The sequence below is a fragment of the Antedon mediterranea genome, chromosome 3 (genome assembly GCF_964355755.1).
Source record: "Antedon mediterranea chromosome 3, ecAntMedi1.1, whole genome shotgun sequence".
In the NCBI taxonomy this organism is placed as follows: Eukaryota; Metazoa; Echinodermata; class Crinoidea; order Comatulida; family Antedonidae; genus Antedon; species Antedon mediterranea.
Genome location: NC_092672.1, coordinates 35205493 through 35228275, shown reverse-complemented (window position 1 = coordinate 35228275; position 22783 = coordinate 35205493). Strand labels below are relative to the sequence as shown.

The 22783-nt window shown below is 33.6% G+C and overlaps 2 protein-coding genes across 4 annotated transcripts; both read right to left on the bottom strand.

Moving 5' to 3' along the window:
* Positions 1 to 18: 18 nt before the first annotated feature.
* Positions 19 to 4616, bottom strand: LOC140045368 (serine/arginine-rich splicing factor 1-like). Of its 2 annotated transcripts, XR_011844575.1 has the most exons (5): positions 4314 to 4616; positions 3647 to 3885; positions 3288 to 3460; positions 2568 to 2816; positions 19 to 1831 (listed from the first exon to the last, which is right to left on the bottom strand). XR_011844575.1 is itself a non-coding variant. In XM_072090230.1 (4 exons), the coding sequence occupies exons 1-4, from the start codon at positions 4502 to 4504 to the stop codon at positions 2643 to 2645; spliced, it is 777 nt and encodes a 258-aa protein (XP_071946331.1). In that variant the 5' UTR covers positions 4505 to 4616; the 3' UTR covers positions 1910 to 2642. The 2 variants fall into 2 exon arrangements, 1 of the variants encoding a protein (XP_071946331.1); XM_072090230.1 differs by lacking the exon at positions 19 to 1831 and having other exon boundaries at positions 1910 to 2816.
* A 6757-nt stretch (positions 4617 to 11373) lies between these two features.
* Positions 11374 to 22761, bottom strand: LOC140045367 (carbohydrate deacetylase-like). Of its 2 annotated transcripts, XM_072090228.1 has the most exons (8): positions 22727 to 22761; positions 21034 to 21124; positions 15985 to 16246; positions 15250 to 15435; positions 14130 to 14267; positions 13882 to 13977; positions 13105 to 13285; positions 11374 to 12707 (listed from the first exon to the last, which is right to left on the bottom strand). In XM_072090228.1, the coding sequence occupies exons 3-8, from the start codon at positions 16049 to 16051 to the stop codon at positions 12383 to 12385; spliced, it is 993 nt and encodes a 330-aa protein (XP_071946329.1). In that variant the 5' UTR covers positions 16052 to 16246; positions 21034 to 21124; positions 22727 to 22761; the 3' UTR covers positions 11374 to 12382. The 2 variants fall into 2 exon arrangements, with proteins under 2 accessions (XP_071946329.1, XP_071946328.1); XM_072090227.1 differs by lacking the exons at positions 11374 to 12707; positions 13105 to 13285; positions 13882 to 13977; ... (1 more) ...; positions 15250 to 15435; positions 15985 to 16246 and adding an exon at positions 17461 to 20637.
* Positions 22762 to 22783: the final 22 nt, after the last annotated feature.

The following is a 22783-nucleotide window of genomic DNA, read 5'->3' as shown; positions in this document are numbered from 1 at the left end:
ACATTTATTGTTGTCAGTGGCAAAAATGTACGTAAAATATATAGCTATAATAACATAACTACAGAATATAAAAAATAATGTAGACTATGAAAACATTGAACACAGGCAAGTTGATTAATTTTATTAGGCCTATGATGACAAGCTAGAAAAATGCTGTGTGGGGATCAGAGGTGTATCCAGCAGCAGTTTGAGCGATACCGTGTGGGGGGTGGGGGGGGGGCGGTACCGGTTTGCACATCTTTCTAAATCAACCTCTGGGGGTGAGAGGATAGCTTAGGGCAGGTATGCGCTCCTTTTAAATCCCTCTGGGGGAAAGGATGGGGATGGGAGGATGTTTTAGATCCGCCACTCATTCATAAATCTGTGCTATGGAAGAAAATATAATTATATTTATTTGGTTATTTGAATAAAAATGAACTAGAAAAAGAATAAGAACAAAAAGGATTTTAAAGTAAGTGTTTCAATAATTTGACAAAACAAAATATTTTGCTGATCAACGCAATCAATTACAAAAACCAATGTTAATTTGTACACATGTGAAGAACGCCATCAACACAATAATCAATTACAAAAACCAATGTTAATCTGTACACATATGAAGGATGTCAAATTTAATTTTGCTAAATTCAAAATGATGACATAATCAATCATCCTAACATTAGTAGCAATTATAGATTTTTAACAGTGGATGCAACAAAGACAAATAATTGTTAGGCCTCTGAAACAATTCTCAGCTTGTGTTCATCCGTGACATAACCATGGAAATTCCTCAATTCCTATTCTCGAGATGATTACAACTGTAGGTTCCGTAACTCCGTTTTCTAATATTGCACTCGCGTAAAATTTGTATACATTACAGTACATATTGAACAATAACAATCTTCAGTGGGGAGTTTAGTCGCAAAAAAATAATATCATTCATTACAAATCCTCAATCCTTTCTCCTAGTAAATGAATTCCAATATCACCACAGGATAGAATATGCAGTTTCTGCTATACCCATTTTTAGGGGACCATCCCCTGAAAAAAAGTAGGTCTATAACAAGGTTTCCTGTGCTGTAGAAGAGCTGCAAAGAAAGGAGCACTTTAATAACAATTTGTCGCTTTTTATCTTAAATTATTTCAATTACAAAATTTCAGACTGCTATCCTCATTATCCAAGCAAATCTCAAAGAATCTAAAGTTCTGTCTAAACTACCAAAATTTATGCGACAAAAAAATGTGATGTGCCCATATATGGGCATGATGTAATATCACTACCATATTTGGGCACATCACACTTTTTTGTCAAACTAGTTTGATAGTGTAGACGTATATTCTCCAGTTCATGATAAAATTGTTTTATTTAATGAGTAAAGGAAATGATTTTCAAAATAAACTTTCAAAAAAAAATTCTAAATTTAGTTTTTTGGATTATTTTTAATCGCATTTAATTTGGGTTTGAAAAATATTGTCCTACAATCAAGTAATCACCAGCAGTTGCCATTTTCCCAGAAATGTAAATTATAATCCAATAACCTATGAATGTATGAGCATGACCCAAGGGTGCCAACTGGAGGGTTAGTAGTTGTTTTAATCCAAATCCTAGTTGATCCTTAGATCCAGAATGAATTGATTTCCTGGTTCCAGAATTGCATTCCTAATGGATAAATTTGTTTACTGCCGATCTGAACGGGACTCCTCCTTCCCATCGACACTAGGATCCTTAAATATGGGGTTTGCCACTTCCTTTCCAAATGATTCCTAAAATGATTCCTTAATCCCTCTGTTAATCCCTTTTTTAATATCAAATGAAATCCTTTGAAGGTCCTTTTGATCCTTACCATTGATCCTAAACAATGAAAACAGAAACACTGTTAATTTATAGGAACACAATGATCAACCAAACGATATCACATTTTCTAAAGAATAAACATCTTGATTTTTTATTTATCCACTCTCAATTAATTATTTGAAAAACAAAAAAGAAATTTTAAAAGGACACATTTTTAATACACTGTACAAAGTTAGAAAACATTTGTTAAAATAAACACCATTCATGTCTTAATCAAGCACATGTCCACAGGACATACACCATGAGGATAATATTGTACAATAAGACCAGCTGAAGAACCCATATCGGCTTATAATGTACCCATACTCTACAGAATCACTATACATAAGCAAAACATTTTTAGTAGAAATTTGTGTCCATTCACAAACCTACAGAACTATTTATTTTTTTTTTCAATTCATTATACAAGTTACCTTAAGATAATAGAAGTAAGAAAGGGTGTTTAGAAAACATCAAAAACTCAAATATGATCGAATGGACTGATGTAAAAAATTTAAGTTTTCTTTAGATCTGAATGTCCAAAATTTGAATTTCTAAAACAGAACTCGGATATATTCAAGTTTTCTTATAAAGGGCCTTTACATCATACTTAATATACTAAACATTTTTTTCAGATTATTTAACACAAAGTTTGTAAAAATATCGTATCTAACCAACTGGCAGTTGATTCTACGTCTTGGATAATATATCAATAATACTTTATTAACAAGATGCTATAAAAAAAGTCACGTACGTAACAATTAACAGATTCACATGTGACATCTACCAAAGCACATAGCATCAGCAAGGCTAAGTGAAGCTTCGTGTTTTAACGTCGGGAACTTGACGAAGAACGTGAGCTGGATCGTGATCTGTGCTGAGCATACTGCGGCGATGAACGCTGTCTTCTAGGAGGCGGAGACGCGCTTCGTGACCTACTCCTGCTGTGTCCTCCTTCTTTCCCAAGTGGGTCAGCTTTCACTTTTACATATGAAGTTTCGCCCTGTAAGGAAACATGTTATTTTTAGTATCTCCTTACAAACAAACAGGGGCGGATTGCTATAAGCGGTCTATAACCGGTCTTAGCGCTTAGCCGGCTATAATTCGTGACGTAGCAAGTAGTCTTATATTATAGACCATTGCTATAACCTGTAAACGGTCTTTAAAATACGCCCTCAATTTGTTACTTTACGTGGTCTAATTTAAGACTGTTTTATAGCAATGGTCTATCAGGAGTGGCTTTAATAAGACAGTCTATCTGATAAAGCCGGCTTTAATCGGGGAGTTAAGACCATCAGTTAAGACTGTTTTATAGCAATCCACCCCAGTACATTTATGTATCTCAAAAACCTACCGAGGGAGAAGCATAATGTAAAGCACAGAGATATTTAAAATACAATAAAAGTCTACTAATTTATATGTCAATTCGATATGTCCAAAATATTTTTTAATAAAATACTGAAAAAAAGACTACCTCATGTGATCTAAATTTTGTGTCATGTAATTCTCTGGCAGCGTAATCCATGTCTTCTTCCCTGACAAATTCAACAACACCAGTGCCGTCTCGGAAAACATCGGCAAAACAAACGTCGCCAGCTTCGCGCATGTGGTCTTTTAAATCCTGCCAACTGCCACTTGAAGGGAGACCTGAAATTATTAAATTTATGCTGTTACAGTGTACAGTATGTATATCTTAGCTATAATGACAATTCACCTTAGTTTCTTTAAATAGTATACCTTAAATAAAGAAAAATGCTATTGAGTCAATTTAACTTGAGGGCACTACACTGAAATCTTTTAAATACTTTTACTCTTTGATTTTCTTATGCATACCAGACACTAAAACTCTGAATTTTGATCGTCTTGCTGGTGGACCTCTCCCTCTTCCACCATCGCGGTCATCTCTACGTCCACCATAACCACCACCTCCTCGTCCTCCTCCGTAACCTCCTCCACGTCCACCACCGTGTCCACCATCCCTTCCGCCACGGCTTGCTCTGGGATACTCTACACGGAGCCTATAACCCTCATAGTCGTATCGATCTCTACCATTTACTGCATCTTCTGCATCTCTGGAAAAACGGAACACTCACTAAATAGCGACTGGTATAAAAGTACCAGTACTACTTAGTACATGTACTGTAAAATTCTATTTTTAAATAATATATGCAAATAAATACTTTAATAACAGCCTAATATTAATAAATTAATACTACAGGCATAGGAAGTAGTAGTACTTAGGTCTTTAGTAGTGTAGCACAACTAACTGAACTGGGGTAGGGAGTGGGAGTAAGTTACAGCATAAAAAGTCCCATAAACGTAACCGCCGCCAGGCATTGTGTGCAGTGTTAATGACCTGATGGATTATCATGGATGGGCCTGGCTATTTTATTCATTGAAAATCTCACCTGAATTTTAATACAGAATCCAGTTTATGTATATTTTAAATTATGAATTCCATGAATTATAACGCTTAATACGCATATGGCTATCATCTTACCTTTTATCTAGAAATTCTACAAATGCAAACGGTGGTCCTCGTTTGTCCTTTCCCTTCAGATCAATATCAGCAATGTCTCCATATTTGTAAAAAATTTCTTCGATTTCTTTTTCACGGATATCTGGAGGCAAATTTCCTACATAAATTCTACATTCATTATTACCTGCTGGTCCACGAACAACTCGAGACATATTTAGTGTAATTTAAATTCTTAAATTCAACCGAATTTTGTTACAATTTCGGAATTTTACGACCTCCCAAATTGTGCTGGTACTGTACAACGGCCAAAGCGTGTAAAGAAAGAATTTGATACGCAAAAAAAAGAATGAAACAGCGCATCGGTTTAACGCCCTCTATCGTTGAATAGTGATTAATAAAAAGGGGGCGTTGTGTGTGGTAAAGAAAAAATGGGCGGGGACCAAGAAGGCGCGGCAAAATAGTTTTTATATTATATAATACTGTAAAATGTTTTTTTAAAGTTTTATTTTAGATTTTTTTTTAACTTTTAGATTTGATAATAAGGCAATATAACTACCGTAAATAATAATAAATATATTAATAAGAATGAATATTTTAGAAAGATTAAAAAAATATAGTTATAAAATAGTACTGTAGTAGTATAACATAGAGTAACAATTGAAAGAGCTTGTTATACATGTATTCATTAATTTTAAATGGCGTGGCTATTAAGAAAGTTTGTTTGTGTGTATTTCTCTCATTGTATGTTATGGTAATCTCTATGTATTTGTTGGTGAACAGTTGACTTTCAATTGAATTCGTAATTAAATTGTTTTTATTTGTCTGTTTTGGGTGTCCAGCACATGTTTGGTCATTCCTTGCCTCACAAATTTGTTTGGTTTGTTATTGGTAGAAATTTGAATAAATAAATTATAATACTGTATAAAATAATTACAAATTTACGAGAAATTGCAATACACTATATTATAAGGTGTTAAGCTAGGTCTACACTATCAAACTTTATGTGACATGCCTATATATGGACATGAAGATGTCATATGATATCACTACCATTTAAGCATATCACTACCATATTTGGGCACATTACATTTTGTTGTCAAACTAGTTTGATAGTGTAAGCAGAGCTTTAGAGAATGAAGTTTTGACAAGGAATTCGTTGCTCTTGCAGCGGTGTGGGTTTTTCTTTTCAAGAAACAACTGATGATGAAAAAAACTATCGATTTCAGAAACGATCAATCAATGCCTCATAAAAAGGTCGGTGCTTGTGTTGACTATTTCACTACACTCACAATAGACATTCAAAAGAAACACAGATGCAACAAAAAATAAGTTTTTCATAGTTTATTTTCTAATAAAATTTGCAGGGAATGCACAAATGAAATAATAAACCAAAATAAAATAGTCGTTTTGTTCATCAACATTAAGATGCAAATATTGCATCTTAATCCACTGTCACACCAATTATACTACTTTGGCCACTTATTCTTTGTTCAGATAAAATGTCCAGCATAATGTTGCATTGGTCCATAGTTCATAACCTCTCAAATCAAGTCTTTGTTTTTATCCAGATTTGAAAAGTAAGACGGCAACCTGACCAAGATAAAAGTAGATGAAATGCTTTGTTTCATGAGTCACGTAGCTACCAAAGTTCCTTCCCACAATGCAATGCCATGTTGGGTTGTATTTTTTGTCGAACTCTTTCTTGATATGAGCGGCAATATCCTTCTCAATGTTAAACTTTTCCATAGCCTGAGTAGCGCAGTCTACAGCATCCTGCTGCATTTCTTCTGCCATATCAGCATTTTTTACTACAGCTTTTCTCTCAGTCATAGTGATAGTAGATATCTGAAAAAATAAAGTTAATTAAAAAAATGTTAATAAATAATATTGGCCCACTGGTTAGGCAAATAAATATTTGTTAAAAAGACCTCGAGTCTTACTCCTAGGCCTAGCTAGGCCTAGATTAGGCCCCAACAGTTAACTTAAGCCTAATAATGTACAAACTGTCAGATAAAGGTTGCTAGCTCCAGTCGCCTCTCTCTCTCTCAAATAAAAGGGGAGGGGCACTGGCTGGGTCTGGCTGGATTGGTTTTTAATTTAGGGCGGTCCGGTGAGAATATTTGTTTTAATTTATTCATTTTAGACATCATCAATCCCCGCATCAATCATCTCACCCTGTTTAATAATAACATTATTATAACAAATAATTATACAAATAACCTTTACTCACCAGATATTTATTTCAAAATAAAAGAAATGCTAGGCTGGGCCAATATAATTTATAAAGTACTAGGCTAGTCTGTGTGTGTGTACAGCAGCAACGGTGCGTTCCCCTTCTGAAGTTTGTCGGTTACCGCTCAGCCTCGGCTTCCCGTTTTTATTCGACAGAGGTGTAGCGTATCGTTCCATGGTAACTCATTTAATCATTGTCAATTGGTTAATACATGTCTATTCTTAAATTCGATTGGTTAAAATCAGTACATTCTACCGCAGCATATAACTAATCCGCGACGATAACCATTGGCAACACCATACATACAAGTGGTACAGCGCCCTCAGTACTAAACGTTGGTGCGTAACCACCAAAGATCTTCCAATACGCTTAAATTCAGCATGCAGAACCGATCGATATGTACTAAGAAATATTTCTTGTTTAACTTTTTTAATAGGAGTTTTTGGTATGGAAACACATTCAACAAAAACCCTTTGTAAAATCTGGTGGTTTGCATATTTTCGGGGAAAAATCGGGGGAAAAATGACCAAAACTGGGATGAGAAACTTAAACACACCAAGCACAAACAGATCAGTAGGCTATTATTATCAGTGAAAAGATAAGCTGAGACCATAATGAAGCATAATCATAATATCAATATACTTTTTTAAATACTGTATATATAGTATAAATAAAAACTGAAGCCATACAAAATATAATTTATTTTGTTAATATTTATTTTGTTGTCCGCGCACTTGGTGGTGCCCTTCGATGTCGTATTTCTCTAAAACTTGAATAAACAGAACATCGATGATGTAACTTGGTTACATGATTTTAAGAAAGGTAAAAGTTCGATGAAACTTGACATAATTTGCTTTATAATCAAAGTAATAAATGCTCAAAACCAATTTAGAATCATTTTATCGCATGTTTCATGTTTTGAGTATTTTCAATACTGAGTTTTTGCGTGCACTACTACATACTAAAACGATCGTTCTTCTATTATGCTCCCTAATTTTCAAATTATTATATGCTGATGAGTTGAGATATATAATGAATTGACGTAAAATGTCTGATAGCAACGTCATCATAATGTGGCCACCTACATTTTTAAATTAGGATATTTTTTTTTATCAGCTCATCCACCCAAAGAAGTGCACACTGTATTAATGAAAAACTATTATAAATATTACACAAAAAGCAGTATACTTAAGAATTTACTTATTTAGGTGGTCATAGGATAGTATAATAAACTGTATTCTTGTTTTAACGTATGCATATTGCGTTTACGCGGACAACCTTAATTCTCAATACAGGTAGTAATAATTTGCAGGGAATGTAAATGAACAATAATACACCAGAGAGATATATAAATCTTTCTGAATAAACCAAAATATATAGTCAGTCTGTAAAGTCTTCAACATTGAGATGCAAATTGCATCTTGTTTGATCTGGTGTAACTAACAATAATATTTCTTGGGGCACACTTTGTCCATCTCTGTGGGTCACTTTTGTCCATCTTTGTGGGTGTTGTTCAGATAAAATTGTCCAGCATAATGCTACATTGGTCCATAGTCCATTAAACTCTCAAATCAGGTAATATTTTTTTTATCCGGATTTGAAAAGTAAGACGGCAACCTGACCAAGATAAAAGTAGATGAAATGCTTCGTTTCATGAGTCACGTAGCTACCAAAGTTCCTTCCCACAATGCAATGCCATGTTGGGTTGTATTTTTTGTCGAACTCTTTCTTGATATAAGCGGCAATATCCTTCTCAATGTTAAACTTTTCCATAGCCTGAGTAGCGCAGTCTACAGCATCCTGCTGCATTTCTTCTGCCATATCAGCATTTTTTACTACAGCTTTTCTCTCAGTCATAGTGATAGATATCTGGAAAAAAAAGCCAATCATATTAATAAATTAATAATTGTAACTCCTGCTCTGAGGGAGGGGCTCTTTAAAAATAAATAAATAAAAATCATAAAAACACAGGCCTTATAGCTATCTACACGTCACTTAGCGTCAGACAGCAGTGATTGAGGCGACTATTTTATTCTAGGCCCCTAGGCCTATGCTACCCTATGAATATTTTAATTTTAGGAAAAAATTGATAACATGATGGTGGTGTTCAGGAAATCCCACGAAAAAGGTGTTACTTTTGTCTTTTTTAACGCTTGGCTGGTCACGACAATTTTAATTTATGATAATTTATTTATCAATTAATCGTTACGAAACATAATTAATCATCTCACCCTGTTTAATTACATTACTACTAGACCTATACAAAATAAAAACCTTTACTTACCAGATATTGATTTCAAAATAACAAAAATGCTAGGTTTAGGAAACTACTCGTCTGAACAGCAGTAACAAAAGGTGCGTTCGCCTTCTGAAGTTTTTCGGTTACCGCTTTCAGCTTCACCGCTTCTCGTTTTATTCGACAGAGGTAGCGTATCGTTCCATGGTAACTCATTCAATCCTTTTCGATTGGTTGTTTTAGTTCTATTCTTAAACTCGATTGGTTAAGAACAGGACATTCTACCGCAGCATAAACAATAACTCCATTATCATATCGAGCATAAAATTATAATTTTATAGCTCCGTCCTCTACATTTTGATTGGTTGAAATGTATCGCGTTACCGTAGCTTATAACGAAATAATTATCTTTTTAGAATGATGGTACATGGTTGAGATCATGTATCGGGTTACCGTTAACGAAAAAAATTATTTTTTTTAGATAAAAACGTTTTGATTGGGTTGAAGCCGACGCCCATTCAATAAACACCAAATCAACCATCTTCAAAAAAGCGCTGATCTGCCAACGCGCGCAAATAGGCTCAAAAGCACGGAAAATGATAAATAGTATAATTATTAGGAATAGTTTTGTAATTTGTAATGAATATTAGGTCTACTAATTAATTAAGACTGGGGGAGTTGACGGCGTTTTGTTTGTTTTAAATACTGATACTAGCTGTAGCTAGTTTAATTATTCGGATAGGCTGTGAAATTGGCCGCGATGATATTATTTAAACGATCTATTATTATAATTTATTCCACTTTGTAGGCTACTACTAATGCGTGACTCAATTGACTATGAAAACATATAGGTCTGAATATTAAAATACTGTACACATATTGATGTGCACAAAAACAAACAAGCCTACAAATATATATACCTGGGCAAAGGACTATAGGACGTCATAAGTGTAAATAGTGCAAAATCGCGCGAATCGTTCGAATGTAATCGGGAGTTCGGATTGTGCAAAGACAAGCATTTTCCATTTTGTCCGGATTTTAGGGTCGGGTTTCTTCAAATTTAACAAGGTCATATAGGTATTATTTTATAAAAAACATGGCCATTAATTAATTATACTTGGATCATCTCCGACAACTTTAAGTGGATGACATCCGGGACACGGCGACAGTCACAATTAGGTTGTGGCCGGCGCATAGCTTCGCGAAATCATGTTTCTTCGCGTTGGACCCTCTCTCAGGCGCGCGCCTATTTCCGAGCGTATTGAAACAAGTAAATTCTTAAAGGGCCTTTCACACCTGTTCCGCCGGTCCGGCGAATCGAACGCCAATGTTTCGTTTTCACGACGCTCCACGCGGCCAAGCACCAATCGATATGCGCGTAGCCGCGTAAAAACGAAACATTGACGTTCGATTGGATTTGCCGTCGCCGGACCGGAACCGTGCCGGAGCAGGTGTGAAAGGTCCTTTAATCAAGGTTTTAACACCCGTTTCGACATTCCCAAACCAGATCTTCATATTATTTCAATGACTCAAATTGTCCCAACCTACCATTTCAAAATCGATTTGATACGTTGGTATTATAGTAATGATGAAAAAAATTAAAACAAGATGCATTTAAATGCCTTTTTTGGTCATGTATCATGCCTTCTATAGGCCTATCAATATCTATTAACATCGTTGAGTCACGGAGCGAATTTAGGCCTACAAGAATATGAATAAAGGCGACTAAATATCGGCGACAAAAAAATGCAAGCAAAATTACTGTGGTATTGAGATTAAAGATATCACACAATGTGTTATGATGAAATGATATCTAAATGAAATAGTAGGCCTATTTTAGTGCTGATGAATCTCATATTCTCAAAAATAAGTTAGTACTGTAATAGTAGTTACCAGATCTAGAAGATTGACAATTCCAGTTAAAACAAAAAACCTAGCGCTATTTAGACTGGTCATTGGTCTTTTGTATTTTAATTTATTGCTTGATCAGTTGTTGTTGTTAGTTCCATGTTGATCACGAATGTAAATATTATGTGTGTATTGTTTTGTTTGTGTTTTTCTGCCAAGAAAACAATTATCATTGTACTATTATGCATGAATGACTTAATAAATCGAATCTGAAAAAAGAGAAGTAGAATTTTGCAAAAATATAGTTTCGATTAAATTGTATGAATCATGTAATATTAATGAATGAATGATGAACGTAGTGGTTAAAAAACCATGCATATAACATAAATACAGACCAAACAATATCGATCTTGCGCGCGTAAAGGCGACAATTGCAGATTACAAGTTAATGAGCAAAGCGTAATATTGTCGTCGAAGACGGAATTAAAATGAATACATCCGTTCTCTCATGCGTGTAAAGGACATTTTCCCAATCATATTCAACTTTAATCGTATTATACCCATTTCTTCTAAAATAGGATTCACAATGATACAATCATGGAAGTCTAATTATAGCTAGCTCAATATTATACAATTAAATCATGGAGATATAGATTAAATCATATGAGGTTTTAGCATGGAGTCTCCATGGTTTTAGTCTTTTTCTAATACAAAGATAATCATCCCAGAACGAGAAGACAGTCAGCGAATACAAATTAAACACCAAGGGACATAATTATGATAAATTATTTTATTTACCTAATTATAATATTTCAGAAAATGATGAAAATAATTCGTTATTAGGATGTGGCAAGTATTGCAAAACGTTAGTCTGTGAAAATTAAATATTTCCGTTGATGCGAGATTAGCGCTATTATTGAAAGTATAGAGTGTCCAAAGTATGGTTAGATTGTCCAACAAGCAGGGGGAAGAGTAACTCTTCCCTGGTCCAAACGATGAGAAAAAAACGAAAAAACATATATTTATAACCGTTATAGGCCTACTACAGTACTATACAACAGCATGAGTTATACCAAAATACACTTTGATCTGAAAATATAACTTTACAATTTTAAAAATAAACTTTTAAAAGGCCAACTGATATATATTATTTATGACTTAATCTAAAATATCTGCCATTTTAAAAATACCTTATAATGTCTAGTATATGTAATTTAAAAATAAAATATTCATCTAAACTAACGCAGCGGATAACACGGTCATCGTTTTGTGTAATTACTAGTCAGGCGCCCTCTATTTCAGACAGGTAATCAAATCATATAAGGTGCTAAAACTTATCATTTCTTAAATAAATACAGTATAACTCTTTTAAATAATACGTACCATAAAATATATTGATGAAATATTGATATAATATATATCTATATATCTATATATTGTTATCGTTTTATGATGAATTGAAAGAAACACACATCTTTTTATCAGTTGTCCGTTTTACGGAACGGAACGACGCCATCGTCCGTTCTGTGAAACAGTTTGATAGCTTTACCCTGAGAAAAAAGTAGTAAATGCATAGCACTCATGCATAGCAGGGCCGTAGTGAGAGGTTAAAAAGAGTCAGTTGTTTTGAATAAAATAACAGTATTAATATAATACAAGTATGATGAGCTGTGTATGGGGTGAGGGGGTGACAGGGTGATGGCCGTCGTAACAATTTCGGCTCTGCAAAGCAATAAAGCTCCTCCCTGTTTTTTCCTTCCACCCCTAATATCATCAATGACCACAAATACCATTAGCAATAGCACCAGTATCTAGATCTTTATAAGATGCTAGCTCAAATCCGCACTGACGCAGACGCTGCTTCAATTCGGGATCATTCAAAACCTGAATCTCGTGGTACCGCGCCGGTGACCTTGAGAAACCATCCGGACCGCAACCGCAGCCTCCGACATCTTTTGTGAGGTAGCCAGGATGAACCATGTACTCAAATGTACAAGCTTCTGGGTTGTGTTTTGTGATGTTCTTCAAAGATTGCATAATACTGTCTGTTGTCAATGCTTTCCCCATTGTGCTTAGTCCAGCATAGCCATTCGTAAATCTGTACAACACACATGCAAAATGTAATCAATAACATTCTAAATATAGTTATTGTTCATTATATACACATCAAATTTTATTAATGTTGATTTTGTAAGCAGATAACTTTAATGTAAAAGTGTGTAAATATAACACATCCTACCTTATTTACAGGCCGCAGATTAAACCTCCTAATCTAACATTAAATATAAACAATTTAATTATGTGATGTTAAGAATGGTTCCCACTAGGACACAACACAACGCAACGATCAACTTAAGCGCTTAACATCCTTGCATTGCATTATGGGAACCTCGCTTAAATCTTTCAAATTGTAAATATAAAGACAAAAAAAAAAAAATAAATAAATAATTTTGTGTAGACCATTTACTATTTAATCCTATCAGCAGTAAACTTACTTAATGTTATGTTTAACAAACACATCTCTAGATGATACAGCATCATCTACGACACCTTTCAAGAACGTCTTAAGCGTTTGCGAGCTGAGCCAGGTGCATTTGTCCAAGTCCAGTTCAATTGGTAACCTAGTCCATGCGATACCATATTCTTGTAGTACTGTGCTAAACACCTCTCGCACACCTGAAGAAAAATGATTGATATTGACTGATATTGACTGATATTGATTAAGAAATAAATGTGTGAATATGTTTACTATACTGTATATACAACTGAATGTTTTAAGCTCTGTCTACACTATAAAACTTTGTGACAAAAGAATATGATGTGCCCATATATGGACATGATGATGTCATATCACTACCATATTTGAGCATATCACTACCATATATGAGCACATCACATTGTTTTGTCACAAAAAGTTTGATAGTGTAGACAGAGCTTTAGCATAGTTAAGCGATTATTTAACTGAATTATTTGCACATCAAACAGAATAAATTCCATACATATGGTGGTGTAATAAATAAAACATTTTTTTCAGGCTTTGCCTTTTGTTGTACGTCCTCCATCTTAATAAATGTTCTTTTTAATATTTTTATGGAAAATAATGATATATTTGACATTATGAAATAACATAATTTACATTAAAGAGCAATTCAGTATTTTACAGTTTCTTAATGATATTCTAAATTGATTTTATCCATATTATATTAATAATAATAATTAGTACTAATTTATTCACAAATATATATCAATATTCATTTATTCATAACAATTACCTGGGAGAATATGCACATGTTGGTGTCCATCTATATGAGTAGGTTTTTGTTCACATTTTGTAATGAACAACTTTACCTGAGCAACTATCTCTGCATCTACAAAATAAATAGTTGTTTCAATGATAACTTTAACATATCAAGGAGAACAAAATATTAAAACTGGGAATAAAAAGTGGTTAAATCTAAATTACAGGAATTTTACTGGAATTGTTTAAAAACTAAGTTTGAAAATCTTTGCTAGTACATACATATATCAAGAAAGTTTATTTGTTGCTTTTGCAGAGCATCTCGAAATCCATGTTTTCCAAGAAATGCTTTGTTTTCGTCCATCAAAGAATCGCATTGCTTCCCCACCGGATGCCCTTCAGTTAAGTTGAGATGCAAGCCTAAACAACAATTAAAATAAACAAAAACCATTAAAGCAAATATCTGATACTATCGATTATCTGATGGTATCGACTATCTGATGATATTGATTATCTGATAGTATTGATTATCGGATGCTATTGATTATTTTTTATTTATTTATTTATTCAATTTCTGCCATATACATTACAAAGAAGACAAAACAATTTAAAAGGATGCATGGAAAGACCAAACAGGTGCTAAACACCTATGCTAGTTTGAAAGCGACCAACTACACACAGTTTTCATTATTAATTGGATGGTATTGATTATCTGATGGTATCGATTATCTGATGGTATTGATTATCTGATACTATTGATTATCTGATGGTATCAATTATCTGATACTATCGATTATCTGATGGTATTGATTATCTGACATTCGATTATCTGATAGTATCGATTACCTGATGCTATCGATTATCGGACGGTATCGATTATCTGATACTATTGATTATCTGATGGTATCGATTATCTGATACTATCGATTATCTGATGGTATTGATTTTCTGACATTATATTATCTGATGGTATCGATTACCTGATGCTATCGATTATCTGATACTATCGATTATCAGATGGTACCAATCATCGGATCATATTCAATTGCAAACACATTGTTTTCCAACTTCAAGATCCAAGTTAAACCAAAAAATCAACTTTCCCAAAACTGTAAACTGGTTGTGTTTTACTATGTCAAATGTTGGACTAGTGTAAAGGAGTACAAACTAAATATAAAAAGGGGCAATCCATTGAAATTGCAAGGGCGGAAATGATGTAGTATATTTGCATTTTATTGGTTGTTATTAGCACACGACGTGCACTGTGGTTGAATGTAATTAAGTTTGGAATACGCTGTCAAGATTGTGAACTTAACTAAACTGTCTTGTCTGTGTTGTAGTTTATTTTGAATAAATCATTATAATAAAGCGTGCAAGTTAAGCACGCATAAATTACACAAACCTGTAGGAATAGCAAGCTGTTTAATATAATGCACCGCATCATCCACAGCAACGCCGTTTATTAATAGTGACGTGCTGCTGATTGACCGGTTCTTGTAACACTCTACAAGACCTTTGTTTCTCTGTACACTGTAGCCAAAGTCATCACCATTTACAACAAGTCTCTTCATCAAAGGAGTGCTTACTTCTGTCGGAAAAAGCGTAAATTCGTAAATTATTTTAAAAGTCATCTCAATATTGCTTAGGGCAATAACCGCCAATAAAAAGTTTTTCCGTACAAGTTCACTCATATCTAAAAGGGGCGTTTAAGCACATATAGTGATTTACTTACATTTTGCTAGAAACGAGTAAATTATAAAGCAGGCACACCGTAATACATATATTTGGCCAGTGTACGTATAAAATGGTACTGTACATGGGAAAAATGTGTTTGAAAAACATTCTGTGTCAGTTACAGAACAAGAAATGCTCTAGAACTAGATCTGCCTAAACGTATTATGTATGATTATGATTATAATATGTATGATATTGCAAGAGGAAACAAAATAGAGAGAGCAATGAAAAATCATTCGGACAATGCAGAGACAAAAACCTGTGATAAAAAATCTAAAGCTCTGTTTACACTATCAAAAAAAAATTTATGTGCTCATATATGGACATGATGATGTCATATCATATTTTGGCACATCACACTTTTGATTGATAGTGTAGACAGAGCTTAAAATAATGATCTAACCTATTGGCAGGTCCGTAAATGATGCTGGTGCTCTTGTAAACGCTCCGATGCAGCATTTGATGAACATAATAAAGTGTGAACGCAGCCTCTGTCAAATGAATTCCTCTGGCTGCTGCTGCCGCATATTGTAAATATCAACACGATTATCTTTACTATTGTAACACAGTACTATAGTATAATCTTTTATCTTTTATTCAATTTTTATTCTTCTTTCTAAGCCAGGTCACCCAATCTACATTTTTTTGTCAAAGTGTTCTTTCAACTGAAACAAATAAATAGTGAATAAATTACCTTAGCAGCAAACACAGGACCAAGTTAAAATAATGGTTATAAATGATCAAATCAACTGAAAGTTTTTTTTTTACTGTACATACAATTAAAGTAAAGTGCAACAACTTGATGTATCAGCTTTTTTTTTGGTGGTGAAGACGTTGAATAGAAAATGTATTCGGGTTGTTTATAAAATACAAGATGCATAATTAGTCCACAGTGGAGTTGTGGTTTGGTAGTTATGATGCTTGGCTACCAATTCAAGATTCCTGGGTTCAAGTCCTGTCATGATTTGTTTTTAATGACAACTCCACTTCCCAAAGACATGTAATAAGACTTTGTTTATGTAGAGCATCTTGTGTATATGTTTGTCTTGTGAACAGGATTGATACCTTTAAGACGGATAGTGAATGAATTCGCTCATGGTTATCCTTGGCAATTTGCCTAAATATATAAATTTCCAATTTTATTATAAGAGGAGAGACAAGTGAAAGCTTACGATTGATTTGGTAGCTTAACATTGTACTGTTAGTATGAAATATGATTTTCCTCATATGAAATAAAAAACATATTCAATGTACTTTTTATATTGCCGCTATGGTTTATTAATTACTGTCATCATTATCATTACTTTCAATATTATTTAGTTCACATAATTATTTACACAAAACAAAACACAAAATAAAATTTAATCGAAAGTCTTTTTATTTCTGTTAACCAACTGAAAGCCCTGTAAAACAAAAAAATTTACAAATTTGATTTCAGTACTACTGTTAACAATATTTCTTAGCTATATTTATTTATTGTTGACACAATGAAACAATAAAGACATACAGTCCCAACCACAACGCCCCACAACAAAAAAAAAATAATTGTAAAACATTTTCTGTTGAATAGGAATAGGCAATTTTAATGTCACATAATTGTTATCCACTTTGACCAAAAATATATTGGCAAAAAGCTCTATTTTTTGTAAAACTAGCCTATTAAAAATTTGATTTTAATCAATATTTTTTAATATTTTCGGGAACAAACATATCTTTATATAGTTATATTTATAACACAATCATTTATTATAAATGAATTACATGAATTTGTTTGATTAAATATTAATTAATTATTGAATATTAATACTGTAGTTACAAATATTAATAATTTTTTAAATATTTTTATTAACACTGAATACAAAATACAGGTTTAATAAACTTTCCTTTCTAGCCAAAATTTAAAGGACAACTTGACCAAGGACCATATTTTAAAAATGCATTACTATTAGGGATGTTGATTTCAGAACCATCGCGAGTTACGTTGTTAAAATATGGTCCTGTGTCCAGTGGTCCTTTAATGTCTTTTGAGCAATTAACATTAAAATGCCACTGTAAAAAAACAGTACCCAACAAAAAAGAAAATTGTTGTCATCTTATACGTAGTAAATTCTTCAAACCATTATCCTCCTCATAAACAGTAACAAAACAATTTTACTAATGCATTAGTTACTGTATAAAAATGAATACTTTAAGCTGTGTGGCTTAAATTATGAGCTAATGTAAATTGTCTACAACATCTGAAGAGGGCACTGCTAGGTAGCTACTTCCGAGCCCAGATACTAACCCAAGAGAGCCCAACATACAGCTAGCTGGGGATGTACCAAAGAGGGCTAGAAGTACACAGACTGGACTGAGAAACACAACTAGTTTGATACGCATTACATAAAAACGATTCAAAACAAAGGCACAAACAGAGTAAAAAACAGGTGACACAATACAACCGATAAACAATTCTAATAAGCCTCTAAAAGTAACACCAATTTTCCAAATGCTATTTTCGTACAATGTTGCAATATACAAGACTACTACACAAGAAGTGAATACAATACCAGGTTTTTTTAATTTTTCTATTCTTGAGAAAAACAAATTATCTTTTGTAATGAGCAGAAAAACCACAGAACAAACACAAGCCCATAATTCTGGCAAAATATCAGGTGGGTAGTTAAATACGAGAAGTGTATATGATAAAAGTGTTGCCAGGTTAACGGCAGTGGGGAGCGAACTTGGATAAATGACACCAAACGGGTTGTCAGCGGTGATTCTAACAAGCAAACTTTTTAGATTTACAGCCACACTTAAAAAATATAACATAAAAACTTTTGTACATGGGGGAGAATATTTCCCGTAAAAATCACCCATATTGGTATATTTGTCTGTTGAACCGATTTGTTTGTACTCCAAAATGTAAATTGTTAGAAAAAGAACTGAAATAATTATAGTAAAACTTGGTAAAAATGCCGTACTTGTGTTTTTGTTTTTCGTGGAAGGTGACCATAAAAGTACCGAAATGTGAACGAAAGTTGTCAAAGATGAAGCTAATAGATAAATCGTTATATTTATAAACGTAAAATGTTCAGAATTGATTAATAGTTGATAGGCTTTGAGTCCTAATGGTCCTCCAATGATAAGTGAGTATATTAAATCCAAACATAAATGGTGTGATCGCGGCGACCTCGTTAGGAATAATATTATACAGACAAGGAACGACACGAGGAGAAGGATGTTACAAATGTTAGAAAACGTTGCATCAGAGGATGGCTGCAAAACAAATATGAAAACCCCAAGCAGTATTGATATCATGTTCAATGTCTTTGCATCTTTAAACTTTGTCATGTGACACATTGTTAGTTTTAGAAGCAGAATACCGGAGGTTAACAATACAAGCGCTATAGAACCAGCTGTATTAAAATCAATATGACTGATCATGATGAACAAGGGCTGCAGGAGAGAGTCCGTAACAAGCAACGATAAAATGGTTATGCTAAAAGCGTACATGATGGCGTGATGAAGAGGAACCGAGTGACGAGATTCGAAAAAGAATAATTTACTAACTGCTAGAATAAACATTGCTATAAATAACTTGTCTACAATTGGCGAAGCAGTTATATGATGAGAATTCTCTAGATTTAATTGGCTTTCAATGATCACTGGAAATTTTGTTGCGTGCATCCCCATAGATAACCATGTGACGTACCATGACACCTTCCCAGCGTTCTGTAGTCTTGAAAACGTATAACATTCAATAGCGATTGTAGCCGCTAGCATGCCATGTGAATACAATCCGATTGAGAGAAACTGATGCTCGCTGAACACCAACACAGCGACGCTACATAAAAGCAGATCGGAAAGATGTTCTTTTGTTGACACTGCGGCTGTAATGACACACGCCACCGTGAGTGCTGCATTGCATGCTAGTAACAACCAAATGACTTTGGTAATGACTCCCCAAGCTACTAAATTTGTTGGTATTACCGACAAGATCATAGAAATGTACAAAATACAAGAACCGCAGGCAAGAAAGACGATCATGATTTTTCGACCAGAAGTCTTTTTTTGACTCATAAAAATACCAAGAAGAACAGTCACCATCAACACTACAGGTAACCAAGATAATAATCCACTTGAAACCAAATTGTCTAGATAAGTTACAAAGTAAATGATTGTTAATGATATCAAACCAGAAACCCATCGGACAATGGTTTTCTTACGAAGACTTATTTCATAATATTCCAAAACATAATGCACATCTAGAAGAGTTGTAAGGAAAACAGGACATGAAATTACAAAAATAAATTTCAAAAATACTTTCAGTTCAAAAATACTCCAAAAATTTATGAATATGAATGATTGCATTGGAATTATGTTGTATATCATTAAAACAGTAGTTACTTCAACTGGGCATAGCACACTTTGTAATGATTGTTTGGGTTTTGATTTATGGAATGACGATGGGTGTTGCGGTAAAAACAGCTGACCGCTAATAAACCCAAAGACGACAAGGCCATACGGAACGGCTGAAATGCTTAAAGCTTGTGCGACCATCCACGACATTACGATAATACATATTCCTGGATAAAATGTAAAAAGTGAAGTTTCGATAAAAACTGTTAATGACGGCTCTACTTGAAGAAATGCGTCAAAGTGAAGAAGCACCCAACCTCCGGTAAACACCACAAAAGCGTTCAACGCAAATATCAGAATGACGTTGTAAAGCGAAACCCAAAGTAACGGGATTGCCGAATATATCACGGTTAACTCGGCTGCGATAAAAACACAGAGATAACCGGCGACAGCTTGCTGCTTAGCACCGACATTGTCAATGATGTGAATTACAAGAGAGCCAAGAGCTAGGACAGTTAACAACATCTCTCCTGATAGTAATAGCACGACAGTGAGGCACACAAACGAAAAAGCCAAAATTCTAACATCATGGAGAAACGGACCGGGGAGGTACCATTCAGGTAGTGTACGCCCTACTGGCACCTCATTGGTCGATAGTCGCTCTGGCTTCACCTCAAGTTCCGACCTGGCAGACGCTCGTTTCATTTTGAAGTATCTAAATAGGAAAATATAGATTCAATATATCTGAATAAAAAAATAACGCAGCTTCATCACTGCAAACCAACCAAAGAAATCATTCAAAGAAAATTATGTTTCAAAATGGCACTGTAAACATAATTTGGTAAAGCAGAGAAAACAAAAGCTATTGCAGAAATAAGACAAAAACAGATGAAATGGGCAAATTAAAGTTTCCGCAATTAAACAATACCAAAGTCATTTCTTCAAGAAAACAAAATCATACAACATAGAGTAGACCACAGACTGAAGAAGCAACAGTTAAATAAAATATAATAACTACATAAAGTGATTTGGTGTACATATCCTAACAACATTAAGACACAAAAAAAAAGCAGATTTGAATAAAAATATGATGCAAATATTATTAACATACCTTGTAACAAATAATTCAAAGTAAATATCGTTTATTTTGATTTTGAGTACTTTATTCAAGTTTTGTTTTGTTTCAAAAGCATCATTTTATCCTGTAGGCAAAGAAGAAAAAAACATGCATAATTAGTAAATAACAGATTAAACATTTAAAAGAACCAATTTAGGGGTTATTTATTTTTGGTTAGTATTTCGATTTTGTATTATAAAATGACGTACTTCAACAAAAATAATTTTTTTTTAATCAAAATAAATTTTTATTTCATGAAACTAAATGTTGTACTGCTGATTAAATCATATTCACAATGTAATAAATGGCTAATTCATTATATCATTATTTTTCCAAATTGTATTAAATTAGGCCTACATCAAAATTGAAACCAAACGGGCACACACAGAGGAGGGTAACTTGATAACATATTATATCATTCAGGGAATAATTTCGCCAGTGTAGCATAGCAAAAAGCTATACAAAACCTCATTGCTACACATTTTGAAAATTGTATAGCAAAAAATACAATACAAAACTATGTTTCTCGACTCAAAAATTAGTTTGATTAGCAATATTGCTAAACAAAATTTTAAAATGACATTTTTCCCTGTATCATACACCCCTACCGGGTGATACCGGGCTCTGTCAGGCCATACTGGCAACTCTCTGACTGCCAAGAGCCGGCCATATATATATAAAGAGTTACGACTTGGAAGATTAGAAGTCATTTTTGTGTCAAAGAATTCACACGCTGAGGGCGCACGCGTTTATTTTGTTTGTATAGCGTTTCCCTATAGTTCATGCATTATTTTTAGATTTTGTTGTCAATGAAATAATGCTTAGATTCCATTTTTATTAAATTAGTAATTAATTTTATTAATGGTATTGATTTGGTAACATATATATATATATATTTTTTATAATAACCAAAAAATAAATTCTAGGGTCTACATGCAAGTTAGGATACATCAAAGCATGAACCAATACAAAAAACACACAAATTCACCCCTCTTTTTATACAGTATGGCTCTTTCAGAGACTCGTTCATCATTTCATTTGTAATAATTTCTTTTATTATATATATACAAATATATCCATGACACTTAATTATTATATTATCAAAGCATGCATTAATATGAATTGAAAATATTACAATTGTTCTTAATAAGACGTAGTTATGGGATGTTTCTTTCCAAAATCAATCAATTGAACTTTATAATGTATGCGCGCAATATTCTATGCCGCAAGTACTTCTGTATGCTGTAAAAATTACATTTTTTTTAAATATAAGAAAAAGTTGAAAGTATTTTGTTGCTCTTTTAGCCTATACTTTACATGCATTCACGGAGACAAGTTTGACACAATTTGATCTGCATATCACGTGACTTTAATCCAATGTCGTAACTCTTTATATTATGGCTCTGTGACTGCCTGACTGACACTGCCGAGTCTCGAGTCTAGGCTAGTTAGTAGGAGGCCTAGGCTAGTACTACTAGGCCTAGTTAGTAGTAGTAGGCCTAGCCTAGGCCTAGCTAGCTAGCCTAGCTAGATAGCTAGCCTAGAGGCCACGTTTTTAGCCAGTATATAGGCCTACATAGGCTAGCTCAAACTTAATTAGGCATCAATAATATAATCGATCAAATTCTATCCTAACAATTAATTAAAAAGGTAAAAATTAAATAAAAACTTCTTGATGCACACGTACTTTTTTAATCTGACCTGACCTCTAACAGAGTAGTAGCACGTGTCACTGCGAACTGTT

What these genes read in the sequence shown, in the direction of transcription:
- LOC140045368 (XM_072090230.1), bottom strand. Translation starts at nt 4,504, where the DNA reads ATGTCTCGAGTTGTTCGTGGACCAGCAGGTAATAATGAATGTAGAATT. An exon ending in ATTCAGAGTTTTAGTGTCTG is followed by an intron (nt 3,461 to 3,646) that starts GTATGCATAAGA and finishes TAATAATTTCAG; the next exon opens with GTCTCCCTTCAAGTGGCAGT. An exon ending in CAAAATTTAGATCACATGAG is followed by an intron (nt 2,817 to 3,287) that starts GTAGTCTTTTTT and finishes GTTTCCTTACAG; the next exon opens with GGCGAAACTTCATATGTAAA.
- LOC140045367 (XM_072090227.1), bottom strand. Translation starts at nt 20,627, where the DNA reads ATGAAACGAGCGTCTGCCAGGTCGGAACTTGAGGTGAAGCCAGAGCGA.